This window comes from Vombatus ursinus, unplaced genomic scaffold (assembly GCF_900497805.2).
Source record: "Vombatus ursinus unplaced genomic scaffold, bare-nosed wombat genome assembly UNPS02014791.1, whole genome shotgun sequence".
Classification (NCBI taxonomy): domain Eukaryota; kingdom Metazoa; phylum Chordata; class Mammalia; order Diprotodontia; family Vombatidae; genus Vombatus; species Vombatus ursinus.
Window position 1 is genome coordinate 82,376,801 of NW_020954569.1, and position 24,992 is coordinate 82,401,792.

Below are 24,992 nucleotides of genomic sequence, written 5' to 3' on the forward strand. Positions count from 1 at the left end.
ATGGATACAGAATACACCTATATACCACCCCCACCACCACACACACAAGCTATTTTACAACCAACCAACTTACCAATTCCTGTTGTAACTGACTCAGAAGTCAGGGATTCCTAAAAAGGGTCCTATCATGGGTTTTTCCGTATCAATTGTGCTTACCTGATCAGTTTTAACCATATCTATACATAAGTATAAAGTAGATTGGCCATTCTAAGTCACAGAGATTGTTAGAAGGGAATTTGGAGGTAAGCTCCTTCATTTTATAGTAAAGGAAACTGATACCCAGAAAGATAAAGTTGGGGGGGTGTCTCTTGATATCTAAGGAGTCCCTTACAGAAAATGTTCCTTCTTTTGTAGCATGCTCCATCTGCCACCCATAATTGGAGTTGCAATTTTGCCCCCTATTTCCTATTTTTTCCAGATTGGATTATTTTACAGTGAAATGAGCACTAAGAATGTTAAGTTTCTGGTTCTTTCCCACACATCATCAGACCCATTTAAGGGGTATGGTCTAAAATACTGGCTCTAGAGTCAGAGGAACTGAATTCAAAGCCAATCTCTCTGGTGCTTACTGTGTGACTGGAACTATTTCGTATGACAAGGGAGTCTGTGTGACAATCTTGGATGCTTAATTTCCCTGGACTTCAGTTTCCTCATTTGTAAAATGAAGAAGTTGTACTCAATGGGCCTGAAGGTCCCTTCCAGTTGTAGTTTGATAATTCTGTTAGCCATTGATCCAGATGAAACTTCTTACCTCACTCCAGTTGCCCACAATCCAGTAGGCGGGGCTTTGTGTTGGGCTGGGCACTTGGAGGTGCTTATAATTGGTGGCATTCAGCAAAAACCCCTCAGCAATGAGATTCTTTGCATCCTCCTCAGTTAAATCAGATTCAAGGCCTTGTGATGGAGTCTTGTTGCTTATGGGTTCTGTTTCCAGGTGGGTTGACAACTTCTCATGTGGCATTGGTTCAATTTTCCTTCCTGGCGGTAGTTGCAGGAGGGAAGATTTTTTGGTGACTATTGAATTGACATCCAATGTGCCATATTTGAAAGTAGTGGCTTGTTGGCTGGTCCTTGCTGAAGACAATAGCCCATCTGCTGTTGTGCTGAATGAATACCCTGTGGCAGGATCACTGAGGTATGGTGTTGGTTGAGGCTGGGGTGGCATACTTATGGCATTTATAGCTGGAGATTGGTCTGTGAGGCTTTTGCTCTTGGTCCATGTTACAGGACCATCTGTAGTTTTATCTACCTGCTGTTCACTGTCTTCTCCTGAGCCACTGTGGACTTCTATTTCTGGACCTTCAGTCAAGTGGTCAAAAATGGGAGTCACTTGCAAAGTCATTGGGCTTGTGGTGAATGGCAACACAGGAGTGACATCTGTTTTGACCACAAAATCCACTTTAGAGGTGGTTGTCATTTCTGAATGGGAAATATTCCCATTGCTAGTTATAATTCTGCTTACTGTCTGGGTACTCACAGACCCAGTAGTAGGATTTGGCTGTGATGTGCTTTCAGTGGGATCAGTGGAAACATGAGGGTCTGGCTCAGAGGGGATTAAATTATTTTGCAATTTTCCTGCTGGGTCTTGATCTTTGGAAGACATAGTAGGACTTGTGCTAATAGTTGCCATAGTGCTCAGGCTCACAGATTCAGGCATCATGGGTGTAGTTAGAACTCTGGGACTAGGTGTAGGGGGAAGGATAGGTCTTGAGGGGGTTGACTTAGGTTTGGGTGGAGGTCTCCTGTTGGAAATTGGTCCTCTCTTGGGTTTCAGAGGAGGGATCAGTAGTCGCCGGCCAGAAGGACACTGTTGTAGACCACACAGGGCTCGACTATTGGGCTTCTTTGTGAAATCACATGGCTCATCATTGTTCTTGGCACAAGTGACATTTCGAGTCCTTACTCCTCCACCACAGGAAACAGTACACTGAAAAAAGAAAGTCAATAGTTATTCTGGGTGAGAAAAGAAACCTGATCCTCATTACTAGGACCTCAAAGAAATCATTGAAAGCCTAATAGAAATTGGGCAGCATGCTTAAAAGAAATTTTAACTAGAGCTGTCCAATAATGGAATAGGCTGTCTAGTAAAGGAGTGATTACCCTATTCGGGGAAGTGTCTAAACACACCCAAACCAACCATGCATCAGAAGTACTAAGAATGGAGTTCCAACATTGGAGTGGAGGAGGGGAGAGGAAGATTAGACTAAATAGATGACTTCTAAGGTCCCTTCCAATTCTAGGTTGCTATGATTCTAAGATTTTGTGACTTGATTCTGAATTCCTGATCAAGTCAAAACATTCAATCCATTTCAACAAGTATGTATGAGTGACCCAAATATGCCCATTATTGTACTAGTTCTGCCTATTCTTTTCAATTAAATTGGCCAGTAATCTGATTAAATTGCCTGCTTTGATTGGTGTCATGTAGACATTACCATGGGCCAATGAATGGAGATGTGATCAGAATAGCAAATGTGGGAGGATCTCCAGTATTGTTTTTGTGGGCTACAGAGAACTTTCATGGCCTGACAAATGTTGAAAATGTATATATTTAGCAGGCTCCCTTACTCCTCAATTTTTCAGTAACATGGGGAGATTACATTTATCTCCCAGGATAAAAACTTTATCTAACAATCAAAGAGATAATGTAGTCTCAAGGGGCTTGAGAACCTGTGCAGAAATAATGGCTCCATTATGTGGAGTGTGGAAATGATCAAAGCTGGAGGAAAAGCTGTAGCAAGATGAAGAATCACTTTTCAGAGAAAGGAATCAACAGCATTTGGCAATGTAAGTAAGACAAATCAGACTAAATTGAAGAGATTTGATTTAAGGTGGTATTTTTGCTCTGAGTTCTAACAATGGTGGTTCTGGGTTAACAAATATAGGATAATGATATCAACCCCACAGAATCTTTTGAAATCATAGCCACATGCCCATAGACCTGGGAGGAATAGTGATAAATCACCTCAGTGGTCCATCTCTAGTCTAGTGCCTAGCACAGTGCCCAGTACATAGTGGATGTTTAATAAATTCTTGTTGATTAATGGATGGATCTCTCTTTGCTTTTATGGAGGACTGCAACTCAGTCATTCAAAAATGTGCATACCTTGTGCTGAAAAAAAAACCACTTCTTTTTTAAAAAGAAATTCCATTGTTTCTCTTGATAATACCTTTATAGGTAAAGTTTTTCATTGTCCTACAGGGAGAGCTAAGCTCTTCATATTGCAATTTAAACAAATCCTGGTCTTAGAAAATGCAGAAAATAGCCATGTACCATGGAGAGAGTATTCTTTCATACACTTGAAGAGTGTTTACTAAAAAGAGTGGAAATAACCTTAAGTAAATCATGCCAAGTTTCTTAGGTTATGAGACTGCTTTGCATAGTTTTGAGGTATGTTAGGCCACCACTATTGCTGCCTTCTTTTTCTTATGGAAATGGTTAAAGTCCTATCCTAGAGGCACCAGGCAAACACCATTGCCTAGGGGATTAGTTGAAGCACATGCAGGAATGATTTCAGGGAAGGGGATTAACTAAGTCAACAATAGATATTCACAACATTTTTACTGGCCATCTGGGGCTTTCAGATGTTTGGAAACATCTCTCTCTCTTACACACACACCCACCCACACACACACACACACACACACACACACAGACCCCTTTTTGAACCAATTTTCAAAAGTTTCATCATTGATATCTCCTTTCTCTGAATTCCAGTTGTGTTTTCAGGCTGTACCACATAATTTGCTACTTGAATATATATTTGGAGAATATTTAGATTCTTAGAGTAGATAAAGACCTAAGACATTATTTAGTCTGACTCTTACCCTTTCACTTTTCTTGAGACATTTCATATATGTGAATCACGTCTGCCTAACCAAAAGTATGCATCCCAAGGTCTGTATAATGATAATAATTATTATTAATAATAGATTACATTTTTATAAGGCTTTATACTTTTCAAAATACTTCACATTTCATTATCCCATTTGAGTCTACTTGAGTCTATCCCTTGAAGTGTATACACCAAATATTTTTATTCTTATTTTGCAAGTGATGAAAATGAGCCTCAGAATGGTTAAGTAAATGTCAGACTGAAGTTAGTAATAGAGCCAAGACCAGATTTATTTTGTATCAACTGTGGTGCCTAGTTCAGTGCTACACAAACAATATACTTCTAATAGGCAATTAGGTGATGCACTGGATAAAACGTTGGACTTGGAGTCAAGAAGGTCTGAGTTTGAATTATGCCTCAGACACTTACTAGATCTGTGACCCTAAGCAAGTCATTTAACCTCTCTCAGCTTCAGTTTCCTCATCTACAAAATGGGAACAATGATAGCAACTCAATGATAGCAACTACCTCACAGGGTTTTGTGAGGATCATTGAGATAACATATATAAACTTTGTAAACTTTTAAAGCACTGTATAAAAGTTAATTAATTATGATTATTAAATATGTTTTGTGTTAACTTATTGACTTGGCATACCTGTTATACTTATTACTTGACTGAGATCAAGCTCCTTTAACTTCCCCATTCCCATCACAGAATTTCTCTCCAGTTTTATTCTTTGTAAGGGACAAGATATCATGCTCCCACAATTTAAGATAAGCTTTGACATCTTACAACATCAGCAAAGAAATTACATTGTTTTAACAAGCTTGCAAAATCTTGCAACGACAGGAAAACAGGGGAAAAGTGCAGCCAATGAGAAAGACCCTAGTCTCTGAAAATAGACTCCAAAGTTCCTGCTTTTCAGTCCAGAGGGCAGAACCAGTTTCAACCGATCCTAAGTAGGACAAAGGACGTGGGCTTCTTGAACGGTGCATGCTTAACTAGCTAATATAATATTAACTGCCACACCCCACATAAAATTAGAGCCTCATTAACGAATCATGGGTTGTATGACAAGGCATGTCAAGGGAACATGGGATGGGTGGACATGGAAAGGAAAGGCCCAATCCGGGCCTGGAAGGGAGGAGTCCTGGCATTGTAACAGTATAAAACTTTTTCTTGGTTCTGTGTTCAGCACACTCTCTTTCGGGAGATGTGCCCAGTTCTGAACCATGATAAATGATTCTTCACACACTGCCACCTTGGTTTCATTTTCTGAGGGTCTCTAAGGCCTCATACATCTTCCAGTTCACTTTTCCTCCCATGTTTGATGACGAGTGTCCCAGATCTTAGTCAAAGTTAACCCCTGTACGAGTCTCTTGATTCTATCCTTTCCTGCGTCCTTTGAGTTCATGCTCCGCCAATCTTTTGTCTCTCCCTCTCTAATCTCTACTCAATCCCAACCTTGAAACACCATGATTTTAGAAGAATCCGAACTATAGGTGACCCAAAGAGTAACCAACAAACATGCTTGTTTCCTAGTCTAAAAAATAAAAACAATAACAAACACCTTCTCTTGACCCTATTATACCTTCAAGGTAACAATTCTCTTTCTTCTATCTTCTTCCACCAATAAGGAGGCACAGTTGATAGAGTGATAGGCCTGAAGTTCCAAAAATCTAAGTTCAAATTCAACCTCAGAAACTTACTAGATGTATAACCTTGGGCGAGTCACTTAACCTCTGCCTCAGTTTCCTCATCTGTAAAATGGGGATAATAAAATTACCTACATCCTAGAGTTGTTGATCAAATGATTGCTAACTCTATTTCCTCTTTACTCATTTACACCTCACCCCTTTAGCATCTGACAAATGTTGGTAAAATGTCTATCAATGGTAGCTGCTCTTAAAAGTCACTGATGATCTTCTTACTATCAATCCAATGGCCTTTTTAAAAATTCCTTTGGACTTCTCTATAACATTAGACACGCTTGACTTTTCACTGATTGTTTGATACTTTTTCCTTTTTTTAACTTCTATAACCATGTACAATCTGGTTCTCCTATTTCTCTGATCTATGCAAATGCTTGCAAATTTATATATCTAGTCTAGTCTGATCTCTCTTCTTTTGGATGTACTACTAGTATCTCAAACTCATTCTACCCCAAACCATCACTTTCCTCTCTTCTGCTCCATAATATGTTCTTTTGACTAATTTTGCTATTTCTGTTAATGACAGTTTCAAGTTTGTGTGATGAGGAGAGTGCTCGTTCCCTTAGTTACAAAAATTTGAAATTATGTGGTCATTTTGAATTCTCTATTTTATCATTCCCAACATTGAATCATCTGCCAAGTCTATAATGTTGACTTCTAAAGTGTCTCTCACATCTGTTCCCCATATTTCCATTATCATCACTGTCAATCACATGGATGTCATGATGGCAACACCATGTCCTAAACTGAACTAATTGCCCACTTTGAAACCAGTTTGTCCTCCTGACTTTTCCTATTTCTTTACCATAGTTCTTACAACCCAAATACTACCTCCTCTATAAAGTCTTCTCTAATCACTTCCAACCAGACAGAGCCTCCAGAAGGCAGGATGTTGCAGTGGAAAGAATGAATACCAGATCTGGAGACAGGGTATCGTGGTTCAAACCCAGTTGTTCCCATGTGTGTGACCTTGGGTTAATCACTTAACTACCCTGAGCCTCAGTTTCCTCATCTATAAAATAAGGGCATTGGATTAGATAGCCTATATGATCCTTTTCAGCTCAAGTTCTATGATTCTGGAAATCTGTCCGTTTTCTGTCATCCCATGTCATTTCGTTGAATCTCTCTCATGGCATTCTTTACATTCTATACTGTTGTCCTAGTTTTGTGTGCCTGTGTTATTCATCTAGACCAATTCTTTTGTGCCATGGACTCCATTGGCATTCTGATGAAGTCTGTGGACCCCTTTTCAGAATAATACTTAAATGCATAAAACAAGTACAAAGGATTTACAAAGGAAACTATGGAATTATTGAAATACTTATCAAAGTATTAAAAAACCAAAAAGCAAGACCTCAGGTTAAGAAACCTTGGTTTAGACTCTTAGCTCTTTGAGAGTAGGGCCTCTGTTCTGTCTCACTCACTTTTGCCTAAGTAGCTAGTTCAGCGCCTGGCACATAATAAAGAAATGAAGTGCGAATTGAATTGAATGGAAAGCTTGTTGTTACCATGGCGGGAATATATTAAGAAAATGAAGTCTTCTGACCCATGAGCCCACACATTTTCATTAGAGTTCAGTTTCACCCATTTTCTCACTTTACATCTTTCAACTATGTTCTCAGGGGAAAAAATGATTAGTGAGGTAGGTTCCCTGATTCATTTTGTTTCAATCTGTTATGCAGTCACCTGTTGGAACCTCACAATTTATCACGCAAATTTACAATGAAGGAAAGGCTTCTGGGAAAAGGAGTCTTAATCTGCAGTTGAAATAGTTTTAATTACTAGATTTTTTTTTTCTGCTTGGATACCTCTGAAATTAAGAATAATTATTAATGCATTAAGTCTCCAGCCTGCAGAAAGTTACTTAGTTTTCCTTAGATGAACTATCTCTTGGCAAAATCCCACTGCTTATTTGGCAGGGCCCACCCATGGCCTCCTCTTCCTCTGTCATTCTGGGTCCACTACACTTTCCCTGCCTTAGACTAAAGTTTCTAAAGCAAAACAAAACAAAACACACACCTTTGGGATATTCTATGACTGTTATTATTGAAATAACAAAAAACAATGATAGAAGTTGGCATTTATATAACTCTAAGGTTTTCAATGTGATTAACACAGGTTATCTCATTTGATTCTTATACCAGCGCTCTAAGGTAGGTGCTGTTGATCCTCATTTTAGAGATAGTGAAATTGAGGCTCAGGGCATTGTCTGATGACCTAATTCCTGAAACAAATGAGATGGAAAGGTACAATGATAGAGTTTTGGATGGGGAAATTAGAAGATTTGGTATCTTTTCCAGGGAGGTAGGAGATAACAGGGGAGGTCAGAGCAGTCCTGCTTATATTATATCAAGGTTAGATCTATTTAAAGGGGGAAGCCAGCATGAGTACAAGGAACTATCATATAAAATAGGAACTACAATTAAAAAAGAATAAAGTCACAGAAACAAAGGGAGGAAAGGGTGTCCAGAAGAGAGAGAGGTGGTCAGCAATGACAGTTGCCATAGAGACCATGAGAATGAAGACAGATTAAAGGTTACTAGCTTTGGGGATGTAAACAGTGACTCTGGAGATAGTTGTTTCACTTGAGTAGCTAGAATGAAAGAATCCAAGGAGTGGGTGAGTTTTTGGTGAGGAAATAGAGGCAATAAATGAAACCTTCTTTTTAGAAGTTTGGCATTGAAGGTGATGAGAGATATATGACAATATGCATATGAGCTGGATGTTGTAGCAGGTTCAAGGGAAAAAAATTCCGGGGTAGGGGAGAGCTCAACATGCTTGTAGGCATAAAGGTAAGAGGCAGTAGAAATAAAGAACAAATGCAAAAAGAAAAAGATGAAAGAGATCAAGGGGGAAATGGAAAGTGTTAGCCTCAGCCAAGAGAAATGTTGCTCCATTCTCTGAAATCTGTGGGAAGGAGCAGAGAATAGGTAGAGACACATGACTTCTGAGGTGGAGAGATGGAGCACAAGTTAGATAGTTTCCATATTTTCATCTGTTGTAAAAGAAGGTGTGGGAGTAGAGTTGAGAATCTGAGGATAGAGGACAGAGGAGGCAGTTGGAGATAAGTCTTGGCTGAATACAGTAGACAGGCAATAAGATATGGATAGAAGGATGCCATGCAGTAGTAAGTTAAGGTTAGTAAACATAATTTTGTAGTTTACTAGCCAAGCCCTAGTTAATACAAAGTAGTAGAAAAAGTGCAAAAAGAAGGACCCAAAGATTGAGGGGGAGTTTATTTATACCAGAACAGGGTTCCAAAGGGCACAGTGAAAGTGATGAGCGCAATTAGAAAAATCAGTGGAGAGAAGAGAAAGCATGAAAGTTTATTTGTGGAGGTAGCAGGTCAAAAAGGGTCTCTGCTTCTGACAATAATTATGAGTCATGGGCAGCAGCTATTAGAGGAGAAGGAGGCTGGGATATAAGTTCGAGAGACACACTAGTCACTGATAGGACTGAGGACGTAGGGTTAATTTTTTAAAATGTAGAATTAATCAATCTGAAGGTAACAATGAGAATGCTGGTGTGATGGCACCTCCAGTAACTGCAGAGGATAGGAGAATTTTCTTGGTTTTGAGGTCCTAGGAAGATGTCCCCCTGCATTTGATCTGTTCAAGGATAAAAGGATAAAAAAAGTCTTCAAGGTTTACAAACCAAGACCAAGTTCCCCAAGAGAAGAATAATCATTGGCCTCGCTCAGAACCCTACTGCATGACTTAAGGGTGCCAGCTATTCACCCACCAGAAGAGAAAGGAGTTAGTTCTTTCAGGCTGCTCAGGCCCACCAGTCTCTCTTGGTATATAAGCATAACTATCCTGAATGGTTTCCTGAATTCAATCTTCTGCCCCTTCACTAATTCTGGTCACATTATGTTGCCTTGTGAGAACTGATTATCCCTGAGTTCCTGATCCTCTCTCTACTTTTTGTGTTTCTTATTCCTCCCTTGGATTTAAAAACACCTATTTAGTACTTCCATGTTTAAAATTCAATTAAACCATCTTTCTATAATTATGAAAACATTTCCACCCTGCCTCAGATTCATTTTTAAAGAATACATTTTATGAAATTTGTGCTAACACTAAATGCTGCTCAGGCTGTAGGAAGGCCTCTGCTATTCCCCTTCTGAGAAAGGACATAGTTCAACCTTGATTTTTCTGTTTGAGGTAGGAACTTGAGGCCCCACTGCTTAATTTCATAGGGTGTCTAGGCTACATAGCACCTACCTTGATGACATTCTTATATGATTCCCAAGAGGCTCCTGAACCATAAAGAGCTTCCTAATAAGAACCCTTCCCCATCAAAGAATTGTTTATGCTAGAGTTAGAAATTTTAGCTAGGGTATATTGGAAGTGGATTGAGACAAGTCTCCCTTAATACAAAGAGGAGGAAGGAATGTAAGGGGAAGTCACTGAGGATGAAGGGAGATTTATTTAAAATAGTACAGGGCTTCCAAAGGGACAAGAGAAGTGGTGGCCAGGAAAAGATGAGTAGAAAAGGCTTAGAGGACAGGAGCATGTAGGGTTGTTGTTATCGTTTTAGTAATTTTCAGTCATGTCTGACTCTTTGTGACTCCATTTGGGATTTTCTTGACGAAGACAGTGGACTGGTTTGCCATTTCCTTCTCCAGTTCATTTTACAGATGAGGAAACTGAGGCAAACAGAGTGAAGTGGTTAGCCCAGGGTAATGTTACTATTAAGTGTCTGAGACTTGATTTCAACTCAGGAAGTTGAATCTTCCTGGCTCTAGGCTCATCACCGTCCACTGTGCCACCTAGCTACGTAGTATGTGGTGAAGGGAGAACAAAATAAAATATTATGTTAGGTCCTCCAGAGGATGCTTTTACTATGCATAGCAATCAGAATGGACTAAATCACAGATGCTTAGAGTTGGAAAAGATATCATCGGTCATTTAATCCATCCCATATCTGAACAGGAATACCAAAATTTAGCATCTGAATAGCCAGAGGAGTCTATCCTCCTCTCTCTTAGTCCTGTCTCATGTTACACAAGTTGACAGACTACCTTCTCCCCACCTGTCTTGGAGAAGGGGATCTAATCTACCTGAAGGTGGGGGTGAGCCTATGAACACAAGACAATTCAGCTACCCTATCACGCAGCATATTTGTAAAGGTGAGTGATCTGAAATCTTTCCCTGGGGACTTGCTTATGAGCTCCAGATGTGCCAGTGGACAGACAGTGGCCTATTTCTTTGGCTATTCTAGCTCCATGACTGAGGGCTCTGCACCAGCCATAGCCATCCTAAAGGTGGAGGTTTGGGGTGAGAAACTAAAGCAAGAGTTTTACCAAGGATGGGGATCCTTGGATGGAGCCAGAGACACTGACCATCTTCTCTCTACCTGACTTTTCTTCTGCACAAATCCCAGTTAATTTGAAAGCAATTACTTGCTGTCAGTGATAAGCAGTTCTGATAGGGTCTGTCTCCCTTCCTGTTTTATGATAGACAGGGCTCTGCTCTGGCACTTCTCATAGCCCCAGCAGGAAATGTTAGATTTTCAGGACAATTATAATGATGATAGCCTGGAATCATAGAGGGCAGTACATAGAACTTCCTTCACAATAAGCCTGTGCAAATATGATTATTCTCATTTTGTCAATGAGGAAACCATGGCTCATAGAGAAGTGACTTGCCCATGGTTAATAAACATAGAGGGAAGATTCCAGCACAGCTCTTTTGATTTCAAGTCAAGGGACTCTTTCTACTTAATTCACATGGCCTCTTATGCAGTAGTAGAAAATGTCATCTATTACTTGTCATGCCCTGTTGAGAATCAGGTTCAAATATGAGAGCTCAGTTTCAAAAACAATGGTTTGTACTTAGAGCACTTGATATGTGGGTGTACATTAATAATTTGCAGAAGGCATAGAGAAGCAAGATGGTCAACAAGTCAGTACTTATCTTTTAAAAAGGGAATTTAGTCATACTAGATGCAAAGTGGATAGAGTGTGAGACTTGGAGTCAAGAAGACTTGAGTTTGAATTTGGTCTCAGACTTTTATGAGCTATGTGACCCTGAAGAAGTCAGTTAAACTTTTCCTACCTCAGTTTCCTCATCTCTATAATGGGGATAATAATAACACTTACTTCCCAGGGTTATTAGGAGGATAAAATGAGATATTTGTAAAGTGCTTTATAAATTTTAAAGCTCCAGCAAGCTGTTATTATCTTAATCATCATCATCATCATCATCATCATCATCATCCTTCTCTTATTAGAGAAATGGAAGCTAGGATCATAGAATATTGTAGACCATGGTTGGTTTTGCTTAACTGTGTCTCTTTGTAACAAGGGAGGGTTCTATAGAGGGGAGCTTATAACACAAAATGACTGTGATATAGGCATCAATAATACATTTTCTTTTTTAAAAGGAGGGTTAATGTTCCTTGTCCATAGTTCTAAGTCCTATTATCATCATTTATTTCAATAAAAACTTATTTTTTGTCTACAAGGCCTCGTGCTAGGTGTGAGGGGGATACAAATAGTCTCTAGACTTTGGGAGTTTAATTTTCTTGGGGGAACACAACATATCCAGAGAAAAAATGAAATACAAGGTAGTGATTAATGGGAGCAAGGATCATTGATCTAGAGTTGGAAGAGACCTGAAAGTCTTATTTAGTCCAACTTTCTAATATTACAGATAATGAAACTGAAGACCAGAAAGGTTAAATTACTTGCCCAAGGTCAAATAGGTAATAAATATCAGAAGTGGGAATTGAACCCAGGTCCTTTGATTCCATCTTTCTTCTCTATGCTGCTGTTTCCCTTCCATAATCAGAATAAAAAGGCCCATCAAAGCCCATGTTTCCCCCTTTTCTTGTTTGTTGTCTCCAAGCAGCCTCAGAGTAGGAGACAGGCTGATACTCTCAACAGTGATATTGGCAGGAGGCTCATCTGCCTCCCTGATTGTAGCAGTATTACCTAAGGTTCACGAGCTCTGAAGCACCTTTAAAGATAGCAGTCTAAGAACAAGAGCAATTTTAAGAGCTTGAGGAAGGGAGTAGGGTGTAACATTGTATGTGTAAGCACAAACTAAAGGACCCAAAAAAAAAAAAGCAACCTCACTGTGGTAGCCTGAAAATCTTCTGGTGTGAAAGCCTAGCCATTCTTATAACACGCTGTCTCCACTTTGCTTGACAGTTCTGCCCTGTCTCATCTCTGGAAATGCCCTTGTAATATCTCTTGCTACAAACTTCTAGCTTCTTGGCACTGATCTGGCTATGACATCAGGGGTGAGAAATCAATCAGAAGAGGCTGAGTGAGACACCATCTGCCTCCATAAAATACCCAGCTTTTTTGTTTGTTTGTTTGTTTTTTTAAATTTTTCATTTATTTATTTATTTATTATTTAGCAATTGGAGTTAAGTTACTTGCCTAGGGTCACACTGCTAGTGTCAAGTGTTTGGTTTGAAGCCGGATTTGAACTCAGGTCCTCCTGACTTCAGGGCCAGTGCTCTATCCACTGCGCCACCTAGCTGCCCCCCCAGTCCTCTTTTATGGAGTGATCTAGATGTATATACATCTCTGGGAGAAAAGGTGACAGCCAGGTATAACTTGGGTGCTGACTCCACAAGGAACATTTCACGTGATTATGGTTCACTTTCCTCCTCCTGCCATAGCCTCAAGATTGAAGCCCCTCACTTGAAGCCCTAATGGACCTGCTCCACCAGCTAAACACAAGAACAAGTCCTGCCTCCCTGGAGATCCAATAGTATTCTTATTTCTCCGGTGCCTGTCAACTCTGTGCATCCCTTCCTCTGGCTGCCCAACTCTTCAAATAATAATAATAATAACAACAACATTAATGATGATGACAGCTAGTCTAATTTGGTCCTCACAATAACCATAGGAGGCAGGTGCTATTATTATCGCTGTTTTACAGATGGGGAAACTGAGGCAGACAACAGCTAAGTGACTTGCCCACCATTGCACAGGTAGAAAGTGTTTGGGGCTAGATTTGAACTCAGGTCTTCCTGATTCATGGCTCTATCTACTGAACCACTTAGATTCAGTTAAACCATGAGCCCTTCCCTCCCACTACCAAAACCTGTCAACCCTATGATCAATGAGGTAATCAGATGGTTCATATAATAACAGAAAAAAGGAAAGTGAGTTGGATATTTCTGTAGGGGAAGGGCGAACCTAACTGAGACCCTGCCTGGATCCAGTCAATTGTTATTTGAGAAAGTGAGTGAAATCAAAAGGTCAATTTAATGGACTTTAAAATTCAATGGCTTTTCCAAACAAGATATAGAGACGATCACGAGAAGCACAATGGATAATTTTGATTACATTAAATTAAAAAGTTTATGCAAAAACAAAACTAATGTAGCCAAAATTAGAAAGAAGGCAGGAAACTAAAAAAAAGAATTTTTACAGCCAGTTTCACAGATAAAGGTTTTGTTTACCAAATATGTAGAAAACTAAGCCAAATTTATAAAACTATTAGCCATTCTTCAATTGATAAATGGTCAAAGGATATGAAGAGGCAGTTTTTAGAAGAAAAAAAGTTATCTGTAGTCATATGAAAATGCTCTGAATCAGTACTGAGAAACCCAAATTAAAACATTTTTGAGATATCACCTCACCCTTACCTGAGTGGCCAACATGACAGAAAAGGAAAATAACAAATGCTGGAGTGGATGTGGAAAAAAAGGGATACCAATGCACTGTTGGTGAAATTGTGAACTAATCCAAATATTATGGAGAACAATTTGGAACTATGCCCAAAGGGCTATAAAACTGTCCATACCTAAGTCCCAGCAATACCCCTACTAGGTCTGTATCCCAAGGAACTCAAAGAAAAAGGAGAAGGACCTATATGTACAAAAACATTTACAGCAGTTCTTTTTAAGATGGCAAAGAATTGGAAATTGAAGGGATATCCATCAATTAAGGAATGGCTGAATGGCTTTTTTTGTGATGAAATTCTATTGTGCTATAAGAAATTGTGAGGGGGATGGTTTTAGAAAAACCTGGGAAGATTTATAAGAACTGATGCATAGTGAAGTGAGCAGAACCAGGAAACCATTGTACATAGTAATAGCAATATTGTAATGATGACCAACCATGGAAGACTTAGATACTCTGATCAATGCAATAATCCAAGATAATTCCAAAGGACTGATGATGAAAAATGCTATCCACCTCCAGAGAGAGAACTGATGAACTCTAAGTATAAATTGAAGTATATATTTTTTTGTTTTCTTTTTCTTGCTTTTTTTTCAATATGGCTAATATATAAATATGTTTTGCATGATTTTGCATGATATATATAATTCATATCATATTGCTTGCCCTTCTCAATGAACGAGGGAGGGGCTGGAGGGAGGGAGAAAATTTGAAATTCAAAATAAAAAAAGAGAATGTTAAATAAATAATAAACTTAAAAAATAAATTCAATAGCTTTTAAAGCTTTCCTTTATAGATGGTAGGATCTAAACTTTCCAACTCATGCTCCACTTCCACTTGCAACTCTGATTGTGTTGAACTCAACTCAACAATATGCCTGTCCCCTCCCTTCACTCCTGTACTCCACAGTGTTTTCTCTCCCTTTTTAGCTTCCATCTGTGTTGTCTTCCCCTATTAGATTATAAGCTCCTTGAAGGCTGGGACTGCTTTCTTTTTCTTATTTGTATCCCCAGTGTTTAGTTCAATGCCTGGCACATGGTAGGTGCTTAGTAAATGCTTACTGAATTGAAATTGAATTGAATGGGCCATACCTTCAAACAATCTTCATTCAAATATGAAAATCCTGGTAAAACTGTTAAGCAGTGCCGGGACACAGACTGAGCAGAATGCCACAAGTTTGTCTAAGGCTGAGACAATAAAGAATGGTGGCAGTACCAGTGGCTATTCAATTGGTTCTTGGGGAAGTAACTGAAGATTCTGTTTGTCTATCACTAGTCTAGACTCATTCTTTCTTTGATCTAGGCAGCTCCCACCAAAGCAGAACAGTGAGAAGCTGTGAGTGCGTAGCTTAGGAGTCAGGAAGACTTGCATCATTCAAGTTCTTCCTCTGACAATGTACCTATTATTTACCAATCTACAAGGATGGATTAGGAGAACGGCAGGAGGAAAATGGGAAGGCCAGGTCCATCCATGTGTATGCCATTCCATAGATATCTTTATGTTACCGATTAAAAAACAGTAGTGGCACTATTTAATAAATGGATTTGTTATTATTTACATTCAACTGTGACAGGTGAAAGCCAAACTGTAGGTAAAGGTATCCCTCTAATAATATAGTAGCATACCTATAATAGGAAGTACATAGATACCAGCATGTGTCAGGCCACTTATCAGGCTAAAGCATGTCATTCTGTACGTCTTGTGCACAAATAAAATATGAAGAATTCAACAATAGAATCTACAATTTTTAAAAAAACACTAGTGACTTGCAATTAGTGAACTCTGAATGACAGGCGTGATTAACTGCTTTACAAGCAGCCTTGGCATATTTTGGATAAACAGATTTAATGGAGTAGTTGCAATACCTCATTTGGCCTTAGTTTGACAACATGGTTATTTGCAGCCCTCAGGGTCAGCAGGGAAAGTATGCCAACCTGGCCAACCTTCATGTTCAGACTCTCCCAGCAACCGCAGAAAGGATGCTGTGGCCCAACGATGACACATTGGGATGTGCATTTCTGCATTAGTTGGAGGGTTTATTTCCCTGATATATATTTTTGACTTCAAGATCATTCACAGACATTAAATGAACCAGTACCCTGGGTTATAGAGTTTAAGAATGTTGAGTAAGGGCACATACAACCAAAGCAGAAATGGATTTTGAGAATGTGGAGAGTCCAACCTGAGAAAGATTATAAATGAGGTTACAGGCCAGTACATTTGTAACTTGCTGGAAGAGTCTGACAACTTCTGAGGGGATGAGGCTAGGCAAGCCACAAAATGACAAAAAAGTTGGAGGGGAACTCACCCAATGCATAATGCATAACCCAACAAAAATCCCCTCTACAACACACTGACAAAGTAACCATCCAGTCTATGCATGAAGACCTCCAGTGTGAGGGTTGTTCATTTCACTTCTTAATATGTCTAATTGTTACTAAGTTTTCCCTACTAACATCAAGTCTAAATTTGCCGTTCTGTAACTTTAACCAACAGCTCCTCATTATGCCTGGTAGGGCTGAGCAGAATAATCTTTTAATGATTTTTTTTCCCCAATGTAGCCACTGAGCCGCTTTAGATGATCGGTTTCTTCATCTGTAAAATGGGGGTGATACTTGTACTACATAGCTCAGAGTGTTCTTATGACAAAAGTACTTTTCAAACTCTAGCTCACCATAGAAATAAATTCTTGTTATTGCGTGCCTGGTAGACATTTCTCATTACTTTGCTAAATGTGATTTATTGTAGCATTAAGCAGGGGGAGCATCACTGCCTCGAAGAAGCATGTATTGATTTTTAAGATAATGACCTCCAGAGACAAGCCTCATTTAAATATGTATAATATGGTCTGTTTCTTGAAACAATTTAATCACATCATTTCAAGTCATCTTTGCAGTTATTAACTAACTTGATGGCAATCAGGCATGGCATGCATGCCCAGCAACAGAACTGGAGACAATAATGGCCTCTGATCCTTATAGTGACGTTGAAAATCAACCAAAGCCTCAGGATGCCAGTCTAGAAGGAGACTGGAAGAAATTCTCTGCTGAGGATAAACTTATATCTGATTGTTTCTGAATTACTTGTTCCAGATAATTAATCCTACAACTAGAATGATAATTCAAAAAAAACGATACATTCTGGCTCTATGCAATGTCACCATGATTCCTTCCAAGAGTATGACTAAAAGCTCTGTCAGACTGACATACCCCCCTAAAACATAGGCAGAATAGGAGACTGCCTACAATAAAGAAATGATTGAAGAGGATATTAGGTTTCCTACACCCAAATGTCACTTTTGTTCCTTGTCATTACGCCATTATAGTTTCATTTTTTTGAATTTCAAAGACTGTCAGTTTTCAAGAGTCCATCATGAATATATAAATACCACTGGGAATTACTAAGCCTTATTAGTGGACAACAAACCCAGCTTAAGAATTGATAGTAATATGACATGGATGGGGAAAGAAGGAGGAGGGGAAGAAGGGCACATCGCCATTGCTTCAGTTTTCTGAGCATTGATCATTTGGGGCAGGGGTGGGGAACCTGTGGCCTTAAGGTCACATGTGGCCCTCTAGGTCCTCAAGTGCAGCCCTTTGACTGAATCCAAGCTTCATACAACAAATCTCCTCAATAAAAGATGTGTTCTGTAAAACTTGGACTCAGTCAAAAGACTGAACTCAAGGACCTAGAAGGCCATATGTGGCCTCAAGGCCGCAGGTTCCCCACCCCTGATCTGGGGCTTGGTTGTAGAGAAGGACCACCTAGACCTCTGGTAAAATCCTTAGAACTAACACTTGTCTCATATGGCTCAACTTACCTCACTCCAGTTGCTCACTGTCCAATCGGATGGACACAGGACATCTCTATTGCAGGAAACAAGAGCCTTTGGCTTAAGCAGATGATGGCAGTCTTTAGCAGGAAGGGCCTGCTCATCAGAGCCCACTGTCTGAATACACAACACTGTCCGTTTCTTCTCTCCTTGAGGCCCACAGGTTGCTGAACAGGCCTGCCATTCTCCTGCCCACCATCTACAAGGAAATTCATGGCAATTTTTGAAAAAACACAAAATACATCCAGTTCTATGTACTTAAAAGAAAACAAATATGAAATACAATTATAGAAATTTATGAATATTTGGAAGTTTTAATCTTGTGAAAAAGATGGAGTGATATGGGCAAGACAGTCATTAATGGTCTGCTTTGAAATGAGAAGAAAGGAATTCGCTGTTGGTCCTGTCCTACTTAGCATATTTTACAGCGAGTAGGATAAAGACATATATGATATAGTTATAAAATTTGCACCCAAAACTTGGAGGCATATTATACATAGTGGATGACTGATTAGGGATTAAAAAATATCTGGATAGGCTAGAAAAATGGGTTTCTAATAGCATTAAATATGATAGGAATAAATTTAAAGTTATACAGTTCAAAAACTCAACTTCAGAACTACAAGATGGAGCATGTATAGCTAAATATCAATTGATCTGAAAAAGATCTGAGGCTTTTAGCACACTATAAGCTCAATGTAAGTTGAGAGTGATAGCCAAAATAGTTAAGTAGGTCTTCAGCTATGTTAATGGAGGTGTAATATTTAAACCTAGGAAGGTGATAGTTCTCCTGAAATCTGCCATGGTCAGGCCCTATTTGGAGCGCTGTACTCAGTTCTGGGTGCCATCTTTTAAGGATATGGGAAATGGGAAGGATTCAGAAGAGCTTAAGCAAGATAGTGAAGAGTGTTGAAAGAAGTGGTGACAATTAGCCCAGAGAAGAAAAGATATCGGAGCCGGGGGGGGGGGGGGGCACACACATAATTGTCTTCTTAAATATTTGGAAGGCAGTCAAATAAAAGAAGGAATAAATTTATTTTTCTGACTTTAGAAGGCATAACTAGGAACAGAGAGGCAGATGTTTAATATGAGGAAATACTTCTTCACAATGAGAGCCATCCTAAAGTAGCTGCCTCAGGAAACCATGGCTTTCCCCTCACCAGAGGTCTTCAAGTGCAGTCTCAATGGAAAAGGAGTCAAGGTGGACACCGAGGCTGCAAACTTAGATGATTGAGAAGATAGTGGTGCCCTCAAGGGGAACTGGGAAGTTTGGAAGGGGGGGGGGAGGTTTTAGGGAAAAGATAATGAGTTCAGTTTTGGACATGTTGAGTTTAAGATACCTATAAGACATCCAGTTCAAGATACCCAATAGGCAGTTGGAGATATTAGATCAGAAGTCGGAAGAGAGATTAGAGTTGGATAAATAAATCTTAGAGATGATAACTTAATTTATGAGAACTGAAGAGATCACTAAGTCAAATGGTAAAGAGAGAAAAGAGAAGAGGGCACAGGACAGAGCCCCATGGGACACCTGAGGTAAGCAGGTGTGACCTGGATAAGGACCAATCAATGAAGACTGAGAAGGAACAGTCAAATATGAAGGAGAACCAGGATATAGTAGTGCCATGATAACCTAGAAAGAAGAAAATGTCAAGGAGAAGAGAGTTACTGACTGTGTCAAACACTACAGAAAGGTCAAGAGGGTGAGGATTAAGAAAAGTCCATTAGATTTGGCCATAAGAGATCATTAGTAACTTTGAAGGGAATAGTTTCAGAAACCAGACTATAGAGAGTCAAGAATAGAGTGAAAAACACCTATTGCAGACCGTCTTCTCAAGGAGTTTATTCATGAAAGAAAGAACATATAGGATGATAGCTAGCAGGGATGGATAACTCAAGTGAGGGCTTTTTGAGGATAGTGGAGACATGGGCATGCTTGTAGGTAGTAGAGAAGCAGCCATAAGTATCTGGGGTCATATTTGAACTGAGGTCTTCCTGACATCAGGTTCAGTGTTCTATCCATTGTACCACCAAGCCGTCTCATTCTCAGTCTAGTGTTTGTTGTTTTTCCTACTTGATCATAATGCCATCAATGGGATAGTTAATTCTTCATTATTCAGGAGCTTTTTATACATGCTGACTGTCTTCCCTTCTTTTCTCTACATTTTGTCTATTGTCCCTAAAACTGCACACTGATATATGTGCAGGTAGAAAATCAGAGGGTCATAAATAGAAAGCTAGAAGAGAACTTAGATATTGGTTGTAAGGTCATCCATCTAGAGGTTCTCTGGCTGTCCCCTATGCCTTGAAAGTTCTCCCTCTGCTCTGACTGACCTCCTTTGGCTTTCTTTCAGTCCCAACTAAAATTCCAACTGCTGCAGGAAGCCTTCCCCAATGCCTCTTAATTTCAGCCCTTTCCTCCTTTTGAATTATTTACCTATTTATCCTGCACATAGTTTGCTTGGTATATAATTGTTTGCATGTTGTCTATCCCATTAGATTGTAAGCTCCTTGCCTTTTTTTTTGTATCCCCAGCACTTAGCAACAGTGCTTAGTACATAGTAGGCACTTAATAAAAGTTTATTGAGTTGAATTAAATTGAGTTGGAAGACATTTCAGAGACCTATTTAGTCCAACCTCATCATTTTACAACTGAGGGAACCTCTGAGGCCCAGGGAGATTAAAAGTCTTGTTTATAGGCAGAGTTCAAATCCTGCCTTGGGTGTTTATATTAGCTGTGTAACTCTGGGCAAGTATCATAACATTTTCAGCCTCAGTTTCCTTATCTGCAAAATGGGGATCCATTTTGACTTACCTTATAGAATTGTTGTGAGGATCAATTAAGATAACACAAATAAAGTGCTTCACAGATCTTAAAGTACAATATAAATGCTAGCTATTATTATTATTATTATTGTTAGCTGTGAGTTCTATGACTTCACTACAATTTAAGACCTTGGCCAAAAATTACAGAGAAAAACAATCAATGCCTCCAAAAATGTAGTCATTTTATAAAGTCATAGCCTTTTGAAGAAATTTTGCTTTGGGGAGGGGGTTAAAATTTCTCAGCAAACGAGATCACTTGCTTTTCTCTCAGTGTTGGAAAATCTGAGTACCACATACTGACAAAAAAATTAATATATGAAACTGTGTGATGTGAAACTGAACTAATATCTCCTTTACTAATTTAATTACTTTGTTCTACCTTTGACATTTTCCCAGGAGTCTAGGCACACTGCTGAATATAGGAAATGTCATTCTGGCTGCTACTTAATTTGGGCTGACTGAATGCCTGACTTATCTAATTACTCTCTGCTGGGCCTTCAGCTGTGTTCGTGAGAAGCGATAATGGACTTCCTTGTCTTCTCTTCCTGGTATTTCCTCCATACTGTGATGGACATTTTGCATATGCTTGTCACTAGCTTAAAGATGAAAAATTATCCCCTTTCTTTACCCCGTGAGATCATTCTGACAGGGATAAAGAGAAAAGGAGGGTTTTCCTGGCACTTGCTGCCTGCCATCCATCTTATCCCTTCTGCCTTCCACTTCGTTCCCACAGCCTCTGTATCAGGAAACTTATGAAAAAGTGCAGGTAAAGTCATCTGAGTTTCTTTACATGAAAGGCAATATATTAGGTTTCATCAGGTTGCAGACAGTGTGTGGGGAGGCTAGACTGAGAAACATTTGTAGGAACAAAAACTCCCAATCCCTAAGCAGGAAAGCTACTTTGACATCAATACTCCTTTGTATGTAATACTTGTCTTTATCACCAAAGTCATAGGGGGTACCATGGGAAGCTTGAGAAAGAATGAAAAGGTTTGGAATAGCTCTTGTGGTGAATGGGGTAGTGAACTGATTGGGGGCCATAAGTGCATTGCCTTACTATAGTAAGGGCACTATTGAAATCACGTGACATAAATTTGTAGTGGATCCAGTCAGCATGATTTTATGATTTTCTCCAACTTGATTTAGTAGTGTGTGAATAGGAGCAAAGACAGAGGATAATGGGAGTAATCTAAGGTTGAGGTTTAGCAAAGCAAGATTGGCAAGAGGATAGGGGGACAAGGGGGTCAAAGGAAGAATAAGCATTTATATAGCACCTATTATGTGCCTGGTGTCCTGCTAAGAACTTTATAATAATTGTCATTATATTATTATATTTTCACAATGACTTAACTATCCCCATTTAACAGTTGAAGATAAGTTACTTGCTCAGGGTCACACAGCTATTAAGTGCCTGAGATCACATTTGAACTTGGGTCTTTCTGACTCCAGACTTATCATGCTAACCATTGCACCACCTAGGTGAGTGGAGTAGTTGTTGTTGGTCCCTTATTTTTGAAGAGGATCAATGACATCGTGGGCTATCCCTTGACTTCCTCATAAACTAGATTTAAGTGAGGCAGAGTTGCACAAAGTTGTCAGCCTTACTCTTCCAGCATCATCCAAATCCAGTGGCAGGACCAAAGTCAAGACAGCTGGCGATGGCCCAGGATGCAGTGGAAGATCTTGGTGCCTTCCATGTCTGACCAAACTCTAAGCACTCCGCAGCACCTGCTTCAGCCACCTTCATGGTCATTGGAACAAATTGTTCTCATCTGCCCATTCTGCCAGGGAAAATCTTCACATGCTTGAGGTAGGTATTCCCCTAACTCACCAATTGGTTTGAGACCCATTGGTTACCCTCAACCTGGGTTAGGCCACCTGCAGAGACAGTTACGCTCGCGTGTGGCCACCATGCATGGTACAGCTTCTTAGCATCGCAGGAGGAAAATTGGGCGAGGGGTGGATACCAAAGGTGAATGGGCAGCCCTGAAAAGTGGCATATGGGGTGTTCAAGGAGGACTAGAATGTCTGGTGTGAGTAGAATAGTATATAACTTGAGTGTAGAGGATAGTGTAAGCTTGAATGGGTTCAACAAGGAGTAGAGATAGGGAAGGGAGAACGTAGCTGGAAAAGAGGTAAGAACTGAGAAGCAGAGGAATTGGAAGTCACTGTGAGAATGAAAAACAGGGCTAGGGGTCATTGGTTAGAACTCTAGCCTTGGAATCAAGAAGCCCTGCATTTGAATTCTGCCTCAGATATTTACTAGCTGTTAAAGTTATTTAACCTTCCTCAGCTTAAATTTGCTCATCTGTAAAATGGGGGGTGAAAATTGTACTTACTTCACAGTGTTGTAAGAATCAAATGAGATAAAATATTAAAATGCGTTACTAAACCTTATAGCACTGTATAAAGGCTTGCTACTATTCTTTTCTTTTTCCTCTGAGGATCATAGTAAAATAGTGTAGGAGATACGGCTATAAACATGATTAATTATCTACTAACCAAGGGAAAAAAAACCCCAGGTGTTCTGTGCAGGAGTGGAGGTGGGTTGCCTGGGAACACAATTCCTATTTAGGACCCATTAGCTTTTTCATTGTAATTACCAGAGTTTCCTTTCTCCTTATAAGGGGTAGAAAAACTGGTCCATTTCAAAAGACTGATCTGATTTAAAATGCTTAATGCTTAATTGGAGAGCAGATTTCTGCAGGAAGATTTAATTTCCTTGTTCTCAAGATGCTCTGACAACAAGGAACTAGAGAGACATGTAGAAAGACAAAGTATCTACAAGATCTGTAGGTTCATCAGCTTATACTCTGATCCATTGCTCTGGAAGTTCCTTGAAAACATCATGACAGAATGCTGAACCTGGAGTCAGGAAGATCTGGGTTCAAATCCTGCCTCGGACAATTACTAGATGAATGACCCTGGGCAACTTACTTAACCTCTCTGGGCATAAATTCCTCAACTGTAAGAAGTAAGGGGGGTCAGACTACATCACCTTTAAGGTCTTTCAAACTCTAGATTTATGTTCCTACATAATAGAAAGAGCACAGACCTGGATGCAGAAGAATATAGGGAATCCACTATCTCCCAATGCAGCTCATCCCCCTTATGGATTGCTGTTCTTAAAAAATAAACCATCCATTAGAGAGGCTCACAATTTCTTATGCAATCTTCTTTCTCACTAAAGGATTGTGTTTGATTGCTGTTACATTCATAAGAAAAAAAAAAGCTTAATATTTTAAAATTTAAAGCCTAAAAAATTAATCTTTAAAAAATGATGCTCAAGGGGGGCAGAGCCAAGATGGCAGAGTAAAAGCAGTGACCTGCTTGAGCTCTCCCCCAAACCCCTCCAAATACCTATAAAAAATGGCTCTAAACAAATTATAAAGCAGCAGAACCCACAAAAAGACAGTGAAACAAATTTCCAGCCTAAGACAGCCTGGATGGTTGATCAGAAAGGTATATCTCGCCGGGCGGGAGAGGAGCGCAGTTTGGCATGGGCGCACAGGCCACAGCGACCCTGGAGCAGGCCTCAGAGGACTGAATCGCGGGCAGCTGTGGAGTTTCCAGACGCCAAAGACAATTTAGAAGGTCAGTGGGAAAAGTCTGTTTCTATGGTGGTGAGAGAAGAGCTCAGGGTTCCCGACTCTAGGGTGGCGGCTGCTTCTTGAGCTTCCAGCCCACAGACTGAGGGGGAATCGAGTGGCTGATCAGAGGGGGATTGCAGAGATCTCTTTGCTGGTGCAGAATTCTCTTGCTTTGCCCGTGCTTGGATCTGGGTCACAGTTCTGGGTGGCGGTACTGGGGCAAGGAGGAGTGCTGGCGTGGTGGAGCTTGTTGTGGCTGTGGAGAGGAAACCCTCCTCACGGTTCCAAGACAGGAAAGAGTGCTCATAGACCAGAGCACAGGCCAGGAAAGGAGTAAACACCTTGCCCTTGATCATAGCACCTTGGAAGAACTGAAAATTTACAGGTCCCTAGAAGTATCTTTGAAAACAGCTGCACAAAACCCCTGAAGCTTGGGACAGTACATTCTCCACACTGGAAACAGACTCCTACCTTAACAAAGTGTCTGTAACTCAAGTAATTGGCTGGTATCATGAGCAAGCAGTGCAAAAAGAGTCAGACTATATTA

The 24,992-nt window shown here is 39.8% G+C and overlaps 1 protein-coding gene across 1 annotated transcript in view; it reads right to left on the reverse strand.

Moving 5' to 3' along the window:
- The window catches only part of ADAMTS12 (ADAM metallopeptidase with thrombospondin type 1 motif 12), a 525,685-nt gene that overhangs the window by 64,000 nt on the left and 436,693 nt on the right, over positions 1 to 24,992 (reverse strand). Inside the window, exons 18-19 of the mRNA XM_027868744.1 lie at positions 18,018 to 18,228; positions 752 to 1,927 (exon numbers count right to left, since the gene is read on the reverse strand). Coding sequence (XP_027724545.1) covers positions 752 to 1,927; positions 18,018 to 18,228 — 1,387 coding nt within the window. The remainder of the gene's footprint in view (positions 1 to 751; positions 1,928 to 18,017; positions 18,229 to 24,992) is intronic.